The sequence below is a fragment of the Kogia breviceps genome, chromosome 7, assembly GCF_026419965.1.
Source record: "Kogia breviceps isolate mKogBre1 chromosome 7, mKogBre1 haplotype 1, whole genome shotgun sequence".
In the NCBI taxonomy this organism is placed as follows: Eukaryota; Metazoa; Chordata; class Mammalia; order Artiodactyla; family Physeteridae; genus Kogia; species Kogia breviceps.
The window spans coordinates 80,543,182-80,562,520 of NC_081316.1; the positions used below are offsets into that span (position 1 = coordinate 80,543,182).

The following is a 19,339-nucleotide window of genomic DNA, read 5'->3' on the forward strand; positions in this document are numbered from 1 at the left end:
TCGTTTTCTTCTGTAACCTCTTCTCTGATCTCTAAATTAGATTTTCTGTCACATTCTCTCCTAGGGCCCTGTAGTTTTCCTTCATAGAACTTACCATAGTTTATAACTAAATATTATTTTGAGTGTCTGTCTCCCCCACTAAACTAACTATTAGATCAGGAACCACATCCATTTTGTTTGTCACTGTATATCCAGGCCCTACCACGGGGTCTGGCACATAGTAGCCTATTCTCTGAATTTTTGTTGAATGAATGCATCTCAGCAAATTTACAATTTTCCAGCAAACAATACTTCCTTCTTTGGCCACAAAGCAGCCCCTGCCTGTATACATCTTTTTTCTTTTTTAATTTATTTATTTATTTATTTTTGGCTACATTGTGTCTTCACTGCTGCGCGCGGGCTTTCTCTAGTTGCGGCAAGTGGGAACTACTCTTTGTTGTGGTGCGCAGGCTTCTCATTGCGGTGGCTTCTCTTGTTGCGGAGCATGGGCTCTAGGCATGCGGGCTTCAGTAGTTGTGGCGCGCGGGCTCTAGAGCGCAAGCTCTGTAGTTGTGGCACACGGCCTTAGTTGCTCAGCGGCATGTGGGATCTTCCCGGACCAGGGCTGAAACGCATGTCCCATGCATTGGCAGGCAGATACTTAACCACTGCTCCACCAGGGAAGTCCCCTGTATAATTTTTTGTATTTCCAAATGCATTTCTCATTTGATCCTCCTAACCAGCTTGTGAGGTCATTTAATATCTATACTTGACAGAAAAAAAAAGAGATTTTCTCATTTATTCATTCATTCAACAAGCACCTGCTATGTGTCAGACCCTGTGCTGAGCACTGGGGATACAGAGCTGGAAAAGACATGGTCCCTGTCCTCAAGGAGTACTTGGTTTAATGGAGGAAATGGACAAGAAAGCAGCTGTTTTAGTGCAGTTGGTAAGTACTGTGAGACACGTGTGTACAGGTTCAGGAGAGCCTAAGAGAAGAACCGGCCAGCCTCAAGAGTTGTGACTATCCTATCCAAAGTTTTCCAAGTTGCAACTTGCTCTTTTTCCCATGCCTCTTATGTTCCACTTTACTACAAGCCTTTCTTTGGCCTTCTGAGTTTCATTCTACAAAGTAAAATATATCTGCAAGGTGAGGTCAGTGATCCAGAAGCCCCTCTCTGGCTGTGGTAGTTTACATTAAAAGCCAGTATAGAATATACAGACTCTGGAGCCGGATGGATATGGATTGGAAACCCTAGCCCTGCCAGTTGTTAATTATATGACCCCTATGACTGCACATTTCTCAGTCTTGAATTCTTTATCCCTAAAAATGTGATAATTGCTACCTCTGATAATAATTGCAACCTCATTTAGGGTAATATGAAGAAAAAGTGTAATAAAGCATGGTAAGAGTCATCGAGTAACATTTTCAACATCTAGCTAAAATGACTGAAAATGTGTCTATAACATGGGAGGTTTTTGATAACGGTAACAACTAGCATTCGATAGTGCTTTACAATTTCAAAGTACTTTCATAAACACCCACATTTATTCATGCAGCATTTATTGAGCATATATTATATACACCAGGAAATTATATACACTATGTACAATCCAGTGAGAAAGGTAGCAGGGGGTTCCTGTTTTAGAAATAAGTAAGCTTGTCTCAGGTTGGTATGACTTATCTGGGGTTACCCAGCTACTAAACCTCACTTAATCCAGGTTCCACCTAAAATGCCACATCCTTTCCACTGTGTCTCAGTCCCATCTGATCAGTACAAACCCTGGATAATGGAGCTGTCTGTGGTCTTTGAGGGCAGACACTGCAAGGTGTTTGGGTCCCTCCGCCAGCCTGAGAAGCCCCTTGTTTAGCCACAGCAGGGAGGCCCAGGCAGGGACCTTGAGCATTCTCCCTGAGGCCCAGCAGGGTTGGCAGTAACCTACTCAGCTCTCAGGAGCCAAGCAGATTGCTAAGTTACTCCTTAGCTCTCCTCATAGGTAGAACAGTGGCTCCTGATATCAGGGACCTACCTCCATAGCATTTAAAAGGCTCTGGTACATTCTGGGAACCATCTTTCCTCTCTGATCCTAGTTGCAGTCAATCAACCAGATTCCACACTGCTTTTCATTGGATCCTAGGGAGCATGGCTCCTCCTTCAGGAGCATCGCACAGCCCCACCCCCATCACGCACACACATCCAATTTAAGGATATTCGTTGAGTGCCACCTTCCTTATCCCTTCTCCTCCAGGAAAAAAAATAAATTCAGAAGCAAAGTCATTAGATGTAATTCATTTTGTTATTAGCCTATGGGTAGGAGTGAAGCAGTATTCACATTAACCATGCCCAGTTACAAAAGCCTGTAGCTAATTCTACTTCTTATTCATCTTCCCTTGAATCCTCTATCCTGATAAGAATACCTGTTTCCTTCTGAGCATAGCTGTAGTTACTGATTTTCACTTCCTCATCCAACTAACCTGAATTTGAGATGACATACTTGTCTGGGGTCAGCTGTGTACTTTGTTTGAGGTTGAAACGTCTCTTTTCTTCCCTTGGTCTGAGACCAGGAAAATACAAAGCACTAGCTCCCTGGTATGTGGAGGTGTTTCTGCAATTGAGGGAGTGACCAGCCTTGCTCAATAAAAGTCCTAAGCAAAGAGCCTGATGTCCCCATTGATGTGAGAGTAAGGGATTCTGGTGGTCCAGAGGCTCTTAGGCCAGTGTTTCTATGTCAGCTGTACTAATTTTTTCTCCTTTCTCCAGGTTGGTTTATAAGTGGTTCCTGCTGATCTATAAAATCAGCTATGCCACTGGCATCATTGGCTACATGGCTGTCATGTTTACCCTCTTTGGTCTTAACTTGTTATTCAAGTGAGTACCCTTTGCTTTTGTTTTTGCTAGTGTTTGGGGAGGAGGGACTGGTGAGATGTACCTTTGTTCCTGGGACAGGTCCTGAGTATGAACAAGGGGAACATGGCACCTAGGATAGGAGACTTGGCTTGGGAGGATGGGAGGATGGGAGGATGGGTGGGCCTTCCGTGATTTGTGCTGGCAAAGAGAAAGGAATGTCTGGATAATACACAGAGTCTCAAATCATTGGTTGTACTTTCCAAGAATTTATATTTTAGTGGAAAAGTATAAGAACAAAAGTAAGCATAATAATGATTATAGCCAGTTACTCATAACTCCATCACCCCAACAGAACCATTTTCCTTTTCCATGTGTGTATTGTTTACTGTAACATCCACTCTACCTGAGTGGTCTTATGTCCAAGGAGAGTAGGAGTTGGCAAACTACATCCTGTGGGCCAAGTTGGCCTACCTTCTGTTTTTATAAAATAAAAATATTTTACTGGAACACTCATATTCATTTTTTTACACATTGTCTGTGGCTGTTTTTAAAGTAAAACAGCAGAGTTGGATAATTGTGGCAGAGACTATATGGGCCACAAAACCTAAAATACTTACAATCTGGACCTTTACAGAAAAAGTTTGCTGACCCTGGACTAGACAGTTGAACTCATAGGACACAGCTGGCCACACCTGGCAACAGATCCACCTAGGAAGATCCAAGACAGGAAATATCAGGGCAGCATCTGCAGGAGTCCTCACAATAGTCCCAGGGCTGAGATACGAGGGAATGAGACCACACAGATGAGTGTGGGAGCCAGCCAGGCCCAGAAGCCCCACTGCTCCAAGGAACACATCAGGTTTAAAACTCTCCCAGTCCAGATGCAGTGTTCTAATCGCAGGTCAGGTTTAACATATAAACATTGCTACTTCGTGACACAGCTGACATTCCACCTTTAAGAGATATCTCAGGAAACAAGTTAACCTGTGGACTTTCAAGTCCTGCTCCGTTGTTGGTCATGTAGGTTGTCGTTTCAGTGCAGCGCTGTCACAGATAACATTGCTGAGTTGCTTCCTAAGGGTACATGACTAGGAGTGGGATTCTGGCTGTTGCTTCATATTGTTGTAAGCTTTCCAAAACGTCTGTATCAGCATACAGGTTTCCTCCACCCCCAGTTAAGGCAGAAGCCAAGTAATCTTGGACTCTGGGACTGTAGGGTACAGCGAGTAAACAGGGCAGAAAAGGGTAGAAATGTGGTTTCCACAGCTGTAGGCTATGGATTGTGAGGAATCTTAAACCTGGGACAATGCATTGAAGCTAGAGATTTAGGATTCAAATTTCACTTCATGACCACTGGCCTCTTCCCCAAACCAGGTATACTGTAGGCAGGAATCTCTGAAACTGAAAGGAATAAGTCCTACTTTATATAGTGAGAGGACACCCATGGAATTCTTTCTTCCAGAGGTAGTACAGGCTGAAAGAATAAATAGGCTCCACAGATATTTACAGGAATTTATCAGTGTGGAGTCAACACATCTCATCAAAGAAAACCAAGGTACTTCCAGATATCTTCCTAACCTGTATGGTTAAAAAAAGTAAAAACCAAGATTCTCCATTATGTTTTAAAGGTATTCATTCTAGAATTACAGTTTCTTTTTTACTTTGATCAACTGTATAAGGAGGAAAACATAATTGAGAATCTTGACCATTTTTATGGTACTAATCAGGTTAATTGGTGTAAGATCATGATGTCTAGTTAGTAGGTTAAATATTATAAGATTGGTGGGCAAATCCAACTTTCTAAGCTAAATGTAATTTACAACTTTAAGTGAACACATACAGTTCATGGTACAAATGTTTTAACAAAGGTAGTTTTCTATAATAAACATTTAAAGACTCAAGTTTGCAAACTGTTGGTCCCTGGAATTACTAAAACAAACTTCCTAATATTATAGACCTATTGTCCTTAGTAAGGAGACTTGGACCAAAATTTAACTGATGACATAATACAGAATATGTATAGATGCAAGTTAAAATTTTATGGTAACTGTTATGTGTATATTTACTAACTTCATCTTTCTTTTCTAAAGCTGTGGTTGGCAAGCTTTTTTGTAAAGGGCCAAATAATAAATATTTTAGGCTTTGTGGGACAAAAGGCAAACTCTAGGATGATATATAGGTACTTATATAACGAGAGAAAACTCCTCCCTTGCTCCACCCTGTTTGCCTGCGTGGCCTGTCTCAGATGGTGGACATACTTTGTGCCCACTTGCCATCATATGAAACATTCTCAGAACGAGGGGCCTGATGGGGGCAGGTGACCCCTGGGATCCTTTTCACTGTCTGCTCCAGTGACACACAGTTCGTGCTGTGCCGGGCTCAGCCATTTCAACTTGGGAAACTGGCTGGAGGTGAGGCAATTCAGTAGTGAGTTGCTAACTTCCAGACTGAAAATTCCACTGCTTAGTGTATAGCAGTTGCCAGTATTGGAGTCCCCAACATAGATGTGCCAACTAGGGAGCTGCAAGCATGGTCATCAGTCAGAGGAGGCAGGCACTGGAAACAGAGTGGGGAAGTGAGCAGCAAGGGATACCCTGGCTTGGTCTTCACAGCTCCCAGTCCTAGGCTGTTCAAGTGATGCCCACAGGTCATATACAGACAGGCAACAGGCTGGATTTGGTTTTAGTTTGCCAACACTTGCTCCAGCTATTAAAGCTTCCAGCTTTAAATGCTGCCATATGTGTCCCAGAGTAGTAATCTAAAGCAGTTGCATCTCAGGGCAGGCCTTACAGGCCATGCTGCTTCCCTTACAGGATCAAACCAGAAGATGCCATGGACTTTGGCATTTCTCTCCTCTTCTATGGCCTCTACTATGGTGTACTTGAGCGGGACTTTGCAGAAATGTGTGCAGACTACATGGCGTCTACCATAGGGGTGAGTTCACTTGGTCTCTTTAATACTGCCTCCTGCCACCTCCAAAGAGTTCAGGATAGCATCACTTGTTTGATGGAAGAGATAAGCCATACAAAATCCTTCAGGATGTGAGTGGTATGTATGGAGATTCCTTCCTTAAAATTTGGAAAACCAGGGCTTCCCTGATGGCGCAGTGGTTGAGAGTCCGCCTGCCGATGCAGGGGACACAGGTTTGTGCCCCAGTCCTGGAAGATCCCACATGCTGCAGAGCGGCTGGGCCCGTGAGCCATGGCCGCTGAGCCTACTCTTCCGGAGCCTGTGCTCCGCAACGGGAGAGGCCACAGCAGTGAGAGGCCCGCGTACTGCAAAAAAAAAAAATTTGGAAAACCAATCTCAGATGTACCCTGGAGTTTTTAACTCTAAGCTATTATAAGAATCACTTTACCCCGCAGGAAGTTAACAGTCACTGAACAGATACTTATTTAATGCCTCTGTCTAGTGACAGAGATGGGTATTAAAGTAATAAAAACACAAATAAATTATATATGATACTTTATGATATTATATTATTAAAATTATAACTTTAATAAATACTATGAAGGGGAGGTTCATGATACTATGAACAAATATAGTCGTGGCATTTGGCCTAGTCTTGGGGCTCAAAGATGGCTTCCCTGAAGATGTAACTATTGAGCTGACCTAAACAATGAGTAGAGTTAACCAGATGAAGTGAAAAGTGAAATGTATACCAGGTAGAGGAAATAGCATGTGTAAGAGGCCTGTAGTGGGAGAAAGGGTGAGCTTTTAAGGAACTAGGCTCATGTGGTTGTAGGGCTGAATTATAGTGTAAGTGTCTGGAGGAATAATAAAAGGCTAGGCTAGAAAAAACCATAGAGGCCAAATGAAAGATTGTGATTTTTATACTAAAAATACTAGGGGGCTAAGATAGAAAATGACATAATCAGATTTGCACTTTGAAAAGATCATTCTGGCTGCTTGGGTAGAGAACAGATTGGAGAGGGGTCCAGAGATCAGAGTGACCCACTTAGTCTTTAAGAGACAATTGCAGTAGTCTGGGCAAGATGAAGGTAGCTTGGATTAGGGTAGAGATGGTGAAAAGTTAGAGAAATGGACTATTGGAGAGGTATTTTGGAGGTAAGGTTGACAGGACTTGGATATAGATTGGTTCTGGAGACTGAAGGAAAAAACATGAAGGAAAGAAAGGTAGGTATCAAAGCTGACATTTCTAACTCAAGCAACTCCTTGGATCCTTCGCTGAGATAGGAAATGCTGCCAGAGAACCAAGTGGAGACCATGCAGAGATTCTTCAAGCTTAAAATATAGGTAAAATAACAGCCAGTGTAAGAAACCCAACTCAATATCCTTATTTCTTTTTTTTCAAAATGTCTGTTGTGTGTTTGCTGTTCGTAAAAGTAATACATTCTTTTTGTAATTGTGTGAACAACACAGAAGTGCTTCCCATCTGAGTATCATCCTATTAGACACAGCCATAAGAAGGAATATTTCCAAATTTAATAGACATTTCTCCAGTTCTATGCTGAAATAAGTGTGGTTCTGTCTGATGAGTGGGGACTGAAAGGCATTCAGAAGTTCTTGCTACTTCTGAGGTAGCAAAAGGTTTGGCAGGTTGGAGAGAAACCCTAGGAGAATATCAAGGAAGCAGTTTCTCTTGGAGCATCCAGACACCAGTCCTATCTTTTAGGCGGCAGGTATCAGTGGAGACCAGTTGAGAAGTACAAGAAAGCTTGGCACTGACTTCTTATGAGGCACCTCAGGAACTCTTGCTGAGTCTGAGGCAGTTTTGCAGGTGGGGGCCTATTGGCTGTGCAAATTTGTATGTCACTGCTACTGTGATCTCATTCGTGCCACGGGCTGGTAGGCTTAGGACAATTCATGTTAAGCAGAAGACTCAGCTATTATCTTTGGTAACATTAATCAAGTACAGTTTTAGGTTTAGGACTTTCTCAGTATCCTGGGACTATTTTTATTTTTCCTGTAATGGATCAAATTGAAAACAGTGTATTGGGTCACTTTATAGACAGCCTATTAGATTCTTTTCTGAACAACTGTCTTATGTTTTAGCAACATTTCACTGTCTCATCTATTTGTGTAGACTTCAGCTCTTCCCGAAGAGATTTCCAGACCCTAGATTGTCTAATTAGTAACTTCGCTTTCAACAGCAGAGATTGTCTAATTAGTAACTTCACTTTCAACAGCAGAGATTGTCTGATTACTAACTTCACTTTCAACAGCAGAGATTGTCTAATTACTAACTTCACTTTCAACAGCAGCTGTTCACTGAGACTGCTTCTGTGGCACAGCCAGCTTTTCAGAGAATCCTGTCCTTTACCCTCTAGTGATTTCTTTTTCTTCTCATTCTGTTTTTACAAGACCAATTCTCTGATTTTCCCAGGTTGTTGCCAACTTTATCTCAAGGTTATTATCAGCTGCCAATTTAAGCATAGCCTTTATTCCCTTGAGTTGGTCCCTAATAACCAATCTACAGAATCCCTTTTCTGAGCTCAGAATTGATCCACAAGTTAGCTTCTCCTCTGGGAGATAGAATTGTTAAATTGGCCTCCCAAAGATGCAATTTGAGCTGGGCCACTTTCCATGCTCTTGGGAATAATTATTGGGTGCTGCAGTGATTATAAGTGATAATCCCTCATAAGATAATTCCCTAATAATGATAAATTCCAGCTTCACCAAGAGACCTGGTGGGAGAATTGCTCATTAGGGTGGAGAGTGCCTCAAATACTAGCTCCTGACCCCTCATACTCTCCTTCCTTTTATGAGATCTCACTTGTTACCCCACCACTCCACAACAACAGTCTGTCCCAAGGATAAACCCACATACCTCCCTGTATCTCTTAGCACAGAATCAAACAGTCATGTTGGGCTTTATTAAAGGGTTGAGGATGAATAACAGGAAAATAAACTGTTGAGTATTTGAATGAGGTTGATCTAAGTTATCAGGCTGCCTGCTTTCCAGGGTTTTCAGACCCTGCCTCATCTAACTCTCAGCCTACCTCTGTATACTGAGTGTCATCTTAGCACCAACTAGAATCCACATCTGGACAACTACAGTCCTCCAAATGCCTAGACCTAGAGCCTGTGTTCCTGACAAAAATAATGCTGCCCCTCCCCTATACCACAGGGTATCTTACATGAGGATCTACCTCTTCCCTAGGTAATTGACATTGAGAATGGCTTTCCTTTTCAGAGGAGCCACTCTATCCAACTGTCTCTTTCAGAGGAGTCATTCTGAAAACTATCCAACAGAATGTGACCTTGCTGATCCTGACTATAGACAAACAGTTTGCTGTTTCCCCAGGTTCCCATCTTGAGGTGATCACAGGAAGACTAGGATGGCTTGTGATAGTACTGGGTGAGTCACCAGGAGTTAACGCATTTGTTGTTTTCCAATATTCTTAGCAAATATTGCCGAGACTTAGTGACAGGCCTTCTGCTAGGGCTCAGGATGCCAAGAGATTAGACCAGGCAGGAATATGGGAGAAGAGGCTCCAACATGGGATAAAGGGATAGAATGCACTACCTTGGAGTGCTTTCCAACCCAAAGAAATCCAAGACTCTGTTATTTCTGCCCATGTTTTTGGTCAAGTGGGCCTTGGTCTGCTCAGGAACACCTGGGCCCCTGAGCCACAACAACCTGAATTTAAAGAATATGGCTGGCCTTGAAGCCAAAATCTGATCAGTGCTTTGGGGAGGGCAATTTGAGGAAGCCAGGAGACTCCAGCTTTCCACGCATTCATTGGCCAACTCATTCATTTATTTATTCAAGCAACAGTTATTTATCAACCATCTGCAATGTACAGAGTGTGACTGAGTGCAGCCTTTACTAGCACCACTGCCCACTTCCAGTAGTAGCCCTAGTTGTTTTTTTAAAAATTGTGGTAAAATACACATAATATACCATCTTAACCGTTTTAAAGTGTACAGTTCAGTAGCATTAATACATTTACATTGTTCTTCAACTGTCACCATGATCCATCCATAGCACTCTTCATTTTTCAAAACTGAAGCTTTATACCCATTAAACAATAATTCCCCAATCCCCACTCTCCCCAGCCCCTGGCAACAGTCATTCTACTTTCTGTCTCTATGAATTTGACCACTCTAGATGCCTCATATAAGTGGACTCATATGCAGTGTTTGTAACTGTTTTGTTGAGTCAGGTCAATTCAAGGGAATCATGGATGGTGTCTGTGTTTTCCAGCTGGTTACTGTGAGGTCATAAGCTTGTGACAGCCAGTCAGTCTAGTTTCTATTCACACCCAAAAGTCATGTTGGGGTGGGGTGAGGTGGGGGAGTGGGGGATTGTGAAATAAGCTTATTTCTGGGGCTTCCTCCTCTGCGAGAGTGATTGGGCAGGCAGCGTAGTAACACGTTGTTTGTGCTGCATTGGACCAGGTGTCCTGCCTCACATTTTCTATCTCCTGAGCAAATTGCTGTGCCCCAGATTTACTGTGCCCCAGATTTACTGCTTCCTGGATCCTCAGCAGCCCCAGATAATGTGAGGACAGGACTCTCTGCTCATTCATCTGACTTGAAGTAGTAGAAAGAGCCAGGAGGTTAGAGTCAGACAGACCTGGTTTCAAGTTCTCCTCCACTTTTAATTATCTGTATACTCTTGAGCAAGTTGCTTTACCTCTCTGATCTTGTTCTCTTAGCTATAATAGTATTGCCAGCCTTATAGAATTGTGGTAAGGAAAAAATGGGTTAATGTCAAACACTTTGCAGAGTAGCCTGGCCCATGGCAGACACACTCACATGATGATGATGATGATGATGATGACAGTGATGATGATAGCTACCATTTATTAAGTACCTACTATACAGTCCTGCTATGCTGTACGACCACGTATTTTATGCCTGTAATCACCTGGAGCACAGGGTCCTTGTAGAATTTGTCTTTGTATCTTCATCATACTCAACACACAAAGCAAGACATATACAAGTCATCAACCATGATTACTTGCCAGTTCTCTCTTAACGCCATCTATTGTCTGAAGCTATCTTAGACCACTCTGTGATATGGAATCTCCTCCACTATAATCCTGGAAGTGGGTATTTTATTCAATTTTTCAACAGGTATTTCTGAAATCATCTACTTGAACTGACTGGGAGCCAGCTCAGCCCTGCCACCAGCTCTCTCTGGCCTCGAGTGAGGCTTTCCTTCTTGGGCATTAGTCTCCTTACTAGTCGAGGGGGTGGCCCAGAAGAGCCCACTAGGCTTTCTTGGCACACATTTCCTGTGATGGTCAGTGGTGTGGATTAGAACTCATACATCCTGAGCACCTACTACATTGCAAGCTCCTGTGCTGGGGTTTTGTGTGTTTTCTCAGTGTGTCTTCCTAATACCATGTGAGGCCGGGGGTAGTGTTCCTGTCCTACAAAGGAGAAATATGACTCTGTTCATCTGAAGAGCTTACTCTCCCACTTTGAGTAACTTGTTTCAAACCTTCTCTACTCTCAAACCTCTCACACCCCTTCCTTCTGTCCCTTCATTCTCAGCAGATGACCTCGCCTCCTATTTACCTGAGCAACTAGAAACCAAACAGGAATCCCCACAATTCCTGACACCATATCTACAGATCTGCTCCTGTTTGCACCCATCTTCTCCTTCCCTCCAATAACAGTGGAATAAGTGTCCTTTCTCCCATCAGAGGCCAGCCCTACCTGTGCTCTGGATTCCACACCTCCTGCCTGCTCATCAGGGACCTGATATGCTGTTGACTTCCTTTCTCACCCATGACTTCACCTTCTCCCTCTACTGGGCTCTTCCATTTAACCTTTTAAGTGTTCTTTTTCAAAAATACCCTTTTTTTGACCCACTTTCACTTCTAGCTACTGAGCCATTTCCTGTCGCTCACAGCTAAACTTGTAGAAAGTTCCTGTTTCCTTTTTTATCACGTTTCACTTATCCTTGGCCTATTCTAACTGGCCTCGGCTCATGCCCGTCTTCTGAAGTGACTCTTACTTAGGTCACCGGTGACTCTGTGTCACTCATTCTGGTGGATTGATTCTGATCTCAGCAGTCATCAGCTCAGTTGACTCAGCATTGCTTCCTTCTTAAAAAGGTTTTCCCCCCTTGGATTTTGTGACATTACACTGTCCTGGTTTTCTTTCTATCTCTCTGGTATTTTCTGTCTCCTCTGCTAACTTTCCATCCCCTTAAATGTTATTGTTCCTCTGAGCTCAAGGCTAAACCATCTTCTCTGCTCTTCGCCTAGGTATTTCCCTTTTCTTCTTCCACGGCTTCCAGATCTCTAATCCAAAACTCTCTTCTGAACTCCAGACCTTTACTATTCAGCTGTCTCTGGTATCAACAGTCTGTCCACTTCTCTCAATTTTTACTGCCATCAAATTAGCCCAAGACATCACCTTAGCACAGGCCCCCATACAGCATTTAAAGAATTGTAACTGTCTCTTAGCTGGTCTCTCTGAATCCATTTTGGCCTCATCTCCAATCCATTTTTCACAAAGAAGACAGAGTGCTCTTTTAAAATATGAGTCTGATCATGTTACTCTGTACTTAAATAAAGCCTTTAGATGACTTCTCATTTCAAGTCCAAGATCCTCCACGCAGCCATAAGGGCATTAGGTTCCTTTCAGTTTCTCAAGTGCACCAGGTCCTTCCTGCCCCAGGGCCTCCCTTGTCACTTCTGCCTCTCTTCATCTAACAAACTCCCACCTATCCTTTACCTCTCAGCCTAAAATGCCACTCCCTTGAGGAAGCCTCCTCAGATGACCTAGGTTTAGTTAGGAAACCCCTTCATTGCAGTGTTCTTTGATATCCCTTTTAATGCCTTTTAAATAATTAGTTCTCATTTTATATAAATTTAAAAAAATTTTTTTGAAGTATAGTTGACTTACAATGTTGTGTTAATTTCTTCTGTACAGGAAAGTGACTCAGTTTTTTCATATTCTTTTCCACTATGGTTTGTCACAGGAAATTGAATATAGTTCCCTGTGCTATCTGTAGGACCTTGTTTATCCTTGTTGTTTATCCATCCTATACATAATATTTTGCCTCTGCTAATCCCAAACTCCCATTCCTTCCTTCCCCTATCCCCCCTACCCCTTGGCAACAAGTTTGTTCTCTATACCTGTGAGTCTGGTTTTGTTTCATAGATACATTGATTTGTATTGTATTTTAGATTCCACATATAAGTGATACCACATGGTGTTTGTCTTTCTCTTTCTGACTTACTTCGCTTAGTATGATAATCTCTAGATCCATCCATGTTGCTGCAAGTGGCATTATTTCATTCTTTTTGATGGCCGAGTAATATTCCATTGTGTATATATGTACCACATCTTCTTTGTCCATTCATCAGTTGATGGACATTTAGGTTGTTTCCATGTCTTGGCTTTTGTAAATAGTGCCACTGTGGACATAAGGGGTGCATGTATCTTTTCACATTATAGTTTTGTCTGGATATATGCCCAGGAGTGGGATTGCTGGATCATGTGGCAACTCTATTTTTAGTTTTTTGAGGAACCTCCATACTGTTTTCCATAGTGGCTGCACCAATTTACATTCCCACAAACAGTGTAAGAGGGTTCCCTTTTCTCCACACCAGCACTTATTGTTTGTAGATATATATATATATTTTTTTGGTGATACGCGGGCCTCTCACCACTGCGGCCTCCCCCGCTGCAGAGCATAGGCTCCAGACGCACAGGCTCTGTGGCCATGGCTCAAGGGCCCAGCCGCTCCGCGGCACGTGGGATCCTCCCGTACCAGGGCACGAACCCGTGTCCCCTGCATTGGCAGGCAGACTCTCAACCACTGTGCCACCAGGGAAGCCCTGTTTGTAGATTTTTTGATGATGACCATTCTGACCGATGTGAGGTGGTACCTCATTATAGTTTTTGTTTGTTTTGTTTTGTTGTTTTTTTATAAAGAAGAATCACACAGGAAGAGGCACTGGAGATGTTTCTTTTTTAAAAAAAATATATTTATTTGTTTATTTATTTTTGGCTGCTCTGGGTCTTTGTTGGTGCACTTGGGCTTTCCCTAGTTGCGGCAAGTGGTGGCTACTCTTCGTTGTGGTGTGCAGGCTTCTCATTGTGGTGGCTTCTCTTGTTGCAGAGCACGGGCTCTAGGGCACACAGGCTTCAGTAGTTGTGGCTCACGGGTTTAGTTGTTCTGCAGCATGTGGGGTCTTCCTGGACCAGGGCTCAAAGCCACGTCTCCTGCATTGACAGGCAGATTCTTAACCACTGCACCACCAGAGAAGCCCACCTCATTGTATTTTTGATTTGCATTTCTCTAATAATTAGCAATGTTGAGCACCTTTTCATGTACATATTGGCCATCTGTATATCTTCTTTTTTTAAATAAATTTATTTATTTTTGGCTGCGTTGGGGCTTTGTTGCTGCGCATGGGCTTTCCCTAGTTGCAGCGAGTGGGGGCTACTCTTCGTTGCGGTGCGCGGGTTTCTTATTGCGGTGGCTTCTCGTTGCAGAGCATGGGCTCTAGGGCACACAGGCTTCAGTAGTTGTGGCACACGGGTTTAGTTGTTCCATGGCATGTTGGATCTTCCTGGACCAGGGCTCAAAGCCGTGTCCCCTGCATTGGCAGGCAGATTCTTAACCACTGCACCACCAGGGAAGCCCACCTCATTGTATTTTTGATTTGCATTTCTCTAATAATTAGCAGTGTTGAGCACGTTTTCATGTGCCTATTGGCCATCTGTATATCTTCTTTTTTAAAATAAATTTATTTTTGTCTGCGTTGGGTCTTTGTTGCTGTGCGTGGGCTTTCTCTAGTTGTGGCGAGTGGGGGCCACTCTTCGTTGCATTGCATGGTTTTCTCATTGTGGTGGCTTCTCTTGTTGCAGCGCACGGGCTTCAGTAGTTGTGGCACGTGGGCTCAGTAGTTGTGGAGCACGGGCTTAGTTGCTCCGTGGCATATGGGATCCTCCCGGATCAGGGATCGAACCTGTGTCCCCTGCATTGGCAAGCGGATTCTTAACCACTGTGCCACAAGGGAAGTCCTGATCTGTATGTCTTCTTTGGAGAAATGTCTATTTAGGTCTTCTGCCCATTTTTCCATTGGGTTGTTTGTTTTTTTTGTTGTTGAGTTGTATGAGCTGTTTGTATTTTTTGGAAATCAAGCCCTTGTTGGTTGCATTGTTTGCAAATATTTTCTCCCATTTTGTAGGTTGTCTTTTTGTGTTTTTTAAAATGGTTTCCTTTGCTGTGCAAAAGCTCATACGTTTGATTAGGTTGCATTTGTTTATTTTTGTTTTTATTTCTGTTGCCTTGGGAGACTGACCTAAGAAAAACATTGGTATGATTTATGTCAGAGAATATTGTGCCTATGATCTCTTCTAGGAGTTTTATGGTATCATATCTTATGTTTAAGTCTTTAAGCCATTTTGAGTTTATATTTGTGCGTGGTGTGAGGGAGTGTTCTAACTTCATTGATTTACATGCAGCTGTCCAACTTTCCCAGCACCAATTGCTGAAGAGACTGACTTTTTCCCATTTTATATTATTGCCTCCTTTGTCAAAGATTAATTGACCATAGGTATGTGGGTTTTTTCTGGGCTCTCTATTCTGTTTCACTAATCTGTATGTCTGTTTTTGTGCCAGTACCACACTGTTTTGATTATGTAGCTTTGTAGTATTGTCTGAAGTCTGAGAGGGTTATGATTCCTGCTTTGTTCTTTTTCCTCAAATACTTATTTTTTTCATGTCAGTCTCCCTTAGCTGTAGGTTTCATGAGGACAGAGGCCAGGTCTGTGTTTTTCCAGCATTCTAGTCCAAGGATCCAGTCCAGTGGCTGTTTCTTAGTAGTTGCCCAATATATTCTGATGGAAGGAAAGAAGAGTTTGGGTGGCTTGCTCAAGGTCATCAAGATAGTAAGTGACAGAGGATGGAAATGTGGTGTGTCTAATCCTGACAAATTATGTGGCCCCTTGAGCCCTTTCCACACTGAGGCATCAGGCTCTTGAGGTTAAACTGAAATCTGCCTCCCTGTACTTTACCCTACTCAGCCTCAGTGCCTCCTGATACAGTCTCTGTGGGTTCTGCAAACCACGGGGTTGCTGGGCCCTTCCTGACTTGACAGGCTTACCTGATAACTTTGTTGAAACTTTGTGGGATTTGACCCTGCCATCCTGTTGCCATATTAGCTTGCGGGGAGAACTCCAGAAGCTAGGGGCCTAATAGACATTTTCCTGGGCGTCCCTCCTACTCTCATTACCTCATCCAAGTTCTCTTGCATCCTGTATCCCTTGCCCCAGTGTCTTGGGGCAGAACTCAAGGATGATTTGAGGTGAAGCTCTTCCTCAGAGCTCTCACCCATCTCCCTGAGTTGAGGTGTTCCCACTTATTTCACTGCCAATGCTGTGGGCCAGAGTGAGTGGCCATGTTCCTGTGCTGCATGATTGTGCAGGGCCTCAGAGCCAGAGCTGGACCCAGACTTCTTGGCCTCTTTTCTCTTTGTTCAGTTGATGTGCCTAGAAATTCTAAGCCAGACATATTTCAGAGCCATAAGCCTCTTGAGCACTGGAGAAGTGTTTCTCAGAGGTCCCCTCAACACTAACATTCAGATTCCAGCTTTGGAGAGTTGCAGTTAGTGTGCTCCCACAGGTTTGGCTCTGCCCTCACTCTTGCTTATCCTTTTGCACTCTCGATAAACATATCAGAACCTTTTGAATTACTGGCTCTCAGTGAGCTAAGTAGCTGATCTTTCTGCAGTGTTCAGCAGATGTTAATGGACGTCTTGGGTAGAACTTGGGTTAGGAGTCAGAGGGGCTGGGTTCTCGTCACAGCTAGTTTCTTTCCTTTCTGGGCTTTGGTTTCCCCAGGGACAGGGCTGCTCTGGTGTTCTGTGATAGTAACGAGCTCACCTTGAGCCACTTCAGACAGTTTTGTAAGACAATGAGGTGGGGGTGAAGGCAGGAAGCTCTCTATTCATGGATTCTTGGGGTGGTGTGGTTCTACCTTCTATGCTTGAAGACTCTTGGGAGTCAAGAAGAGGCCATTTCTCATAAGGGCAGCTTGGAGTCAGAGATGCCCCCATGTTGAGCAGAGGTTCTGGCAGGTGTAGCTGTCACCATCCTCCCTACTCCCTATTCTAGCACCTGTATGCCCACCCCTCCTCCACTGCTATCCCTCACCCAACTTCAGGGCTGTGGCTTTTTCAGAAGACAGTCGCTTGGAAATAAAAAACAGAGCAAACTCAAGTTAAGAAAATACAGAAAGGCTAAGTATAATCTATTTCCCTTATAGGTGCAGATAAAATTGTAATAATAAATGCAGAATCCTTTCTAAAAATTCATTTTACAGTTTTGCAAGATGTGAAAGTTCTGGAGATTAGCTGCACAGCAATGTGAATATACTTATTAACATTACCAAACTATATATTTTAAAATAGTTAAGGGCTTCCCTGGTGGCGCAGTGGTTGAGAGTCCGCCTGCCGATACAGGGAATAGGGGTTCATGCCCTGGTCCGGGAGGATCCCACATGCCGCGGAGCGGCTGGGCCCATGAGCCGTGGCCGCTGAGCCTGTGCGTCTGGAGCCTGTGCTCCACAATGGGAGGGGCCACAGCAGTGAGAGGCCCGCGTACCAAAATAAATAAATAAATAAAATAAAATAAAATAAAATAGTTAAGATGGTAAATTCTGTGTTATGTGTGTTTTACCATAATTTTTAGGACAGTGCAAAGAAAAAAAAATAGGTCTTAGACTATTTCAACAAATAAAATTCAAGTCTTTTCTCCTTGGGGTGAAGGGGAAATGCTCTGTAGCTATTTAACAATAAACCACAAGGAAAGTATGCAAAATTTGGAATTTCTTTTTGGAGCATGAAATTGGTTATCCATTGTGATTAACCATGGTAATACATAATCTTTTAAAGTATGGGCATACCTCATTTTATTGTGCTTTCCTTTATTGCGCTTCACAGATAATTGTGTTTGTTTTGCTTTGTTTACAAATTGGGGGTTTGTGACAGCCCTGCATCAAGCAAGTCTATCAGCACCATTTTCCAACAGCATTTGCTCACTTTGTGTCTGTGTGTCACATTTTGGTGATTCTTAAAATATTTCGAACTTTTTCATTATTATTATATTTGTTATGCTGACCTGTGATCTTTGATGTTACTATTGTAATTGGTGTTTTAGACATAATGCTGTTGCACACTTAATAGACTACAGTAAGTATAAACATAATGTTTAAATACACTTGGAAACCAAAAAATCTACGTGACTTGCTTTATTGTGGTGTTCTGGAACCGAGCCCTCAATATCTCTGAGGTTTGCCTGTAATATATGTTCATTAAGGAAAATTTGAGTACAGAAAAATATGCAAAAGAAAAAAATCACCTATAATCCTACTACCAAGACATCACTGGTGTGAATATTCTCATAAATTTCCTTCTGATCTTTTGATAGATTTGGATTGTCTTTACATATATATTACCAATAATACCGTGCCTCCAATTTTGTACCCTGCTTTTGACACTCAGTGTTATATCTCAAGCTTCAGTTGACCCACCACCTCTCTAGTCCCTTGAGTATAATTTATTGAGGCATTCTTCTATTGTTGGTCATTTATGGTTATTTCCATTTCTTTGCTTGTTTTTGTTTTTTTATTTTTTTAAATAAAATATATGCAATGTAAAATTCACCATTTTAGCCATCCTTAAATGTACTGTCTACTTCCAAAATTTTTCATCACTCCACACAGAGACTGTGCCCATTAGACAGTAACTCCCCATTTCCTCTTCCCACCGCTGGTTACCTCTAATCTATTTTCTGTCTATGAATTTGCCTATTGTAGATATTTTATATAAATGCAATCATATACAATGTTTATCCTTTTGTGTCTGACTTATTTTACTTAGTGTAATATTTCCAAGGTGCCTGCACGTTGTAGCATGTATCAGAACTTCATTACTCTTACGACTGAATAACATTTCATTGGAGGGATAGACCCCATTTTGTTTATCCATGCTTCTGTTTCCAGACACTTGGGTTGTTTACACCTTTTGGCTATTTGTGAATAATGCTGCTATGAGCATTAGTATACAAGTGTGTGGTTAGTCTCTGTTTTTATTCTTTAGGAGTATGTACCTAAGAATGGAATTGCTGTGTCATATGGTAATTCCACATTTGACTTTTTGAGGAATTGCCAAACTCTTTGCTTCTTTAATTATAAATAACACTTAAATGAGTATCTGTATGCATGAAGCTTTTTTGATATTTTTACTCCTTTAAATTCCTTAAGGTGAAATTAATGGGATAAATGGTGTGACAGTTTGAGACATCATGCCAAATGCTGTCCAAAAGGGTTGAACCTCTTTTGCTGCTGCCAAAAGTGTCTGAGAATGCCCTTGTCAACAAACTAGCATTGCACCAGGTGTTTCACTGTTTTGAATCTTGGAGAAGAGATGTTGCCCATCTCTGATGGAACCATAATCTGGCTGCACAGTGGCTTCGCTGATGTAGTAGCTCCCAGTCACCAACCCTGAGCCCTTCTTTTTCCCAGTCTCCTTGTCCCTGATGCCGACCCTCCCAGTATTCAGGTCCTATCA

At 42.5% G+C, this 19,339-nt stretch overlaps 1 protein-coding gene across 1 annotated transcript in view; it reads left to right on the forward strand.

The window, feature by feature from the left end:
- RNF121 (ring finger protein 121) overlaps positions 1-19,339 on the forward strand; it is a 94,396-nt gene that overhangs the window by 71,078 nt on the left and 3,979 nt on the right. The window contains exons 5-6 of the mRNA XM_059068757.2: positions 2,742-2,849; positions 5,642-5,762. Coding sequence (XP_058924740.1) covers positions 2,742-2,849; positions 5,642-5,762 — 229 coding nt within the window. The remainder of the gene's footprint in view (positions 1-2,741; positions 2,850-5,641; positions 5,763-19,339) is intronic.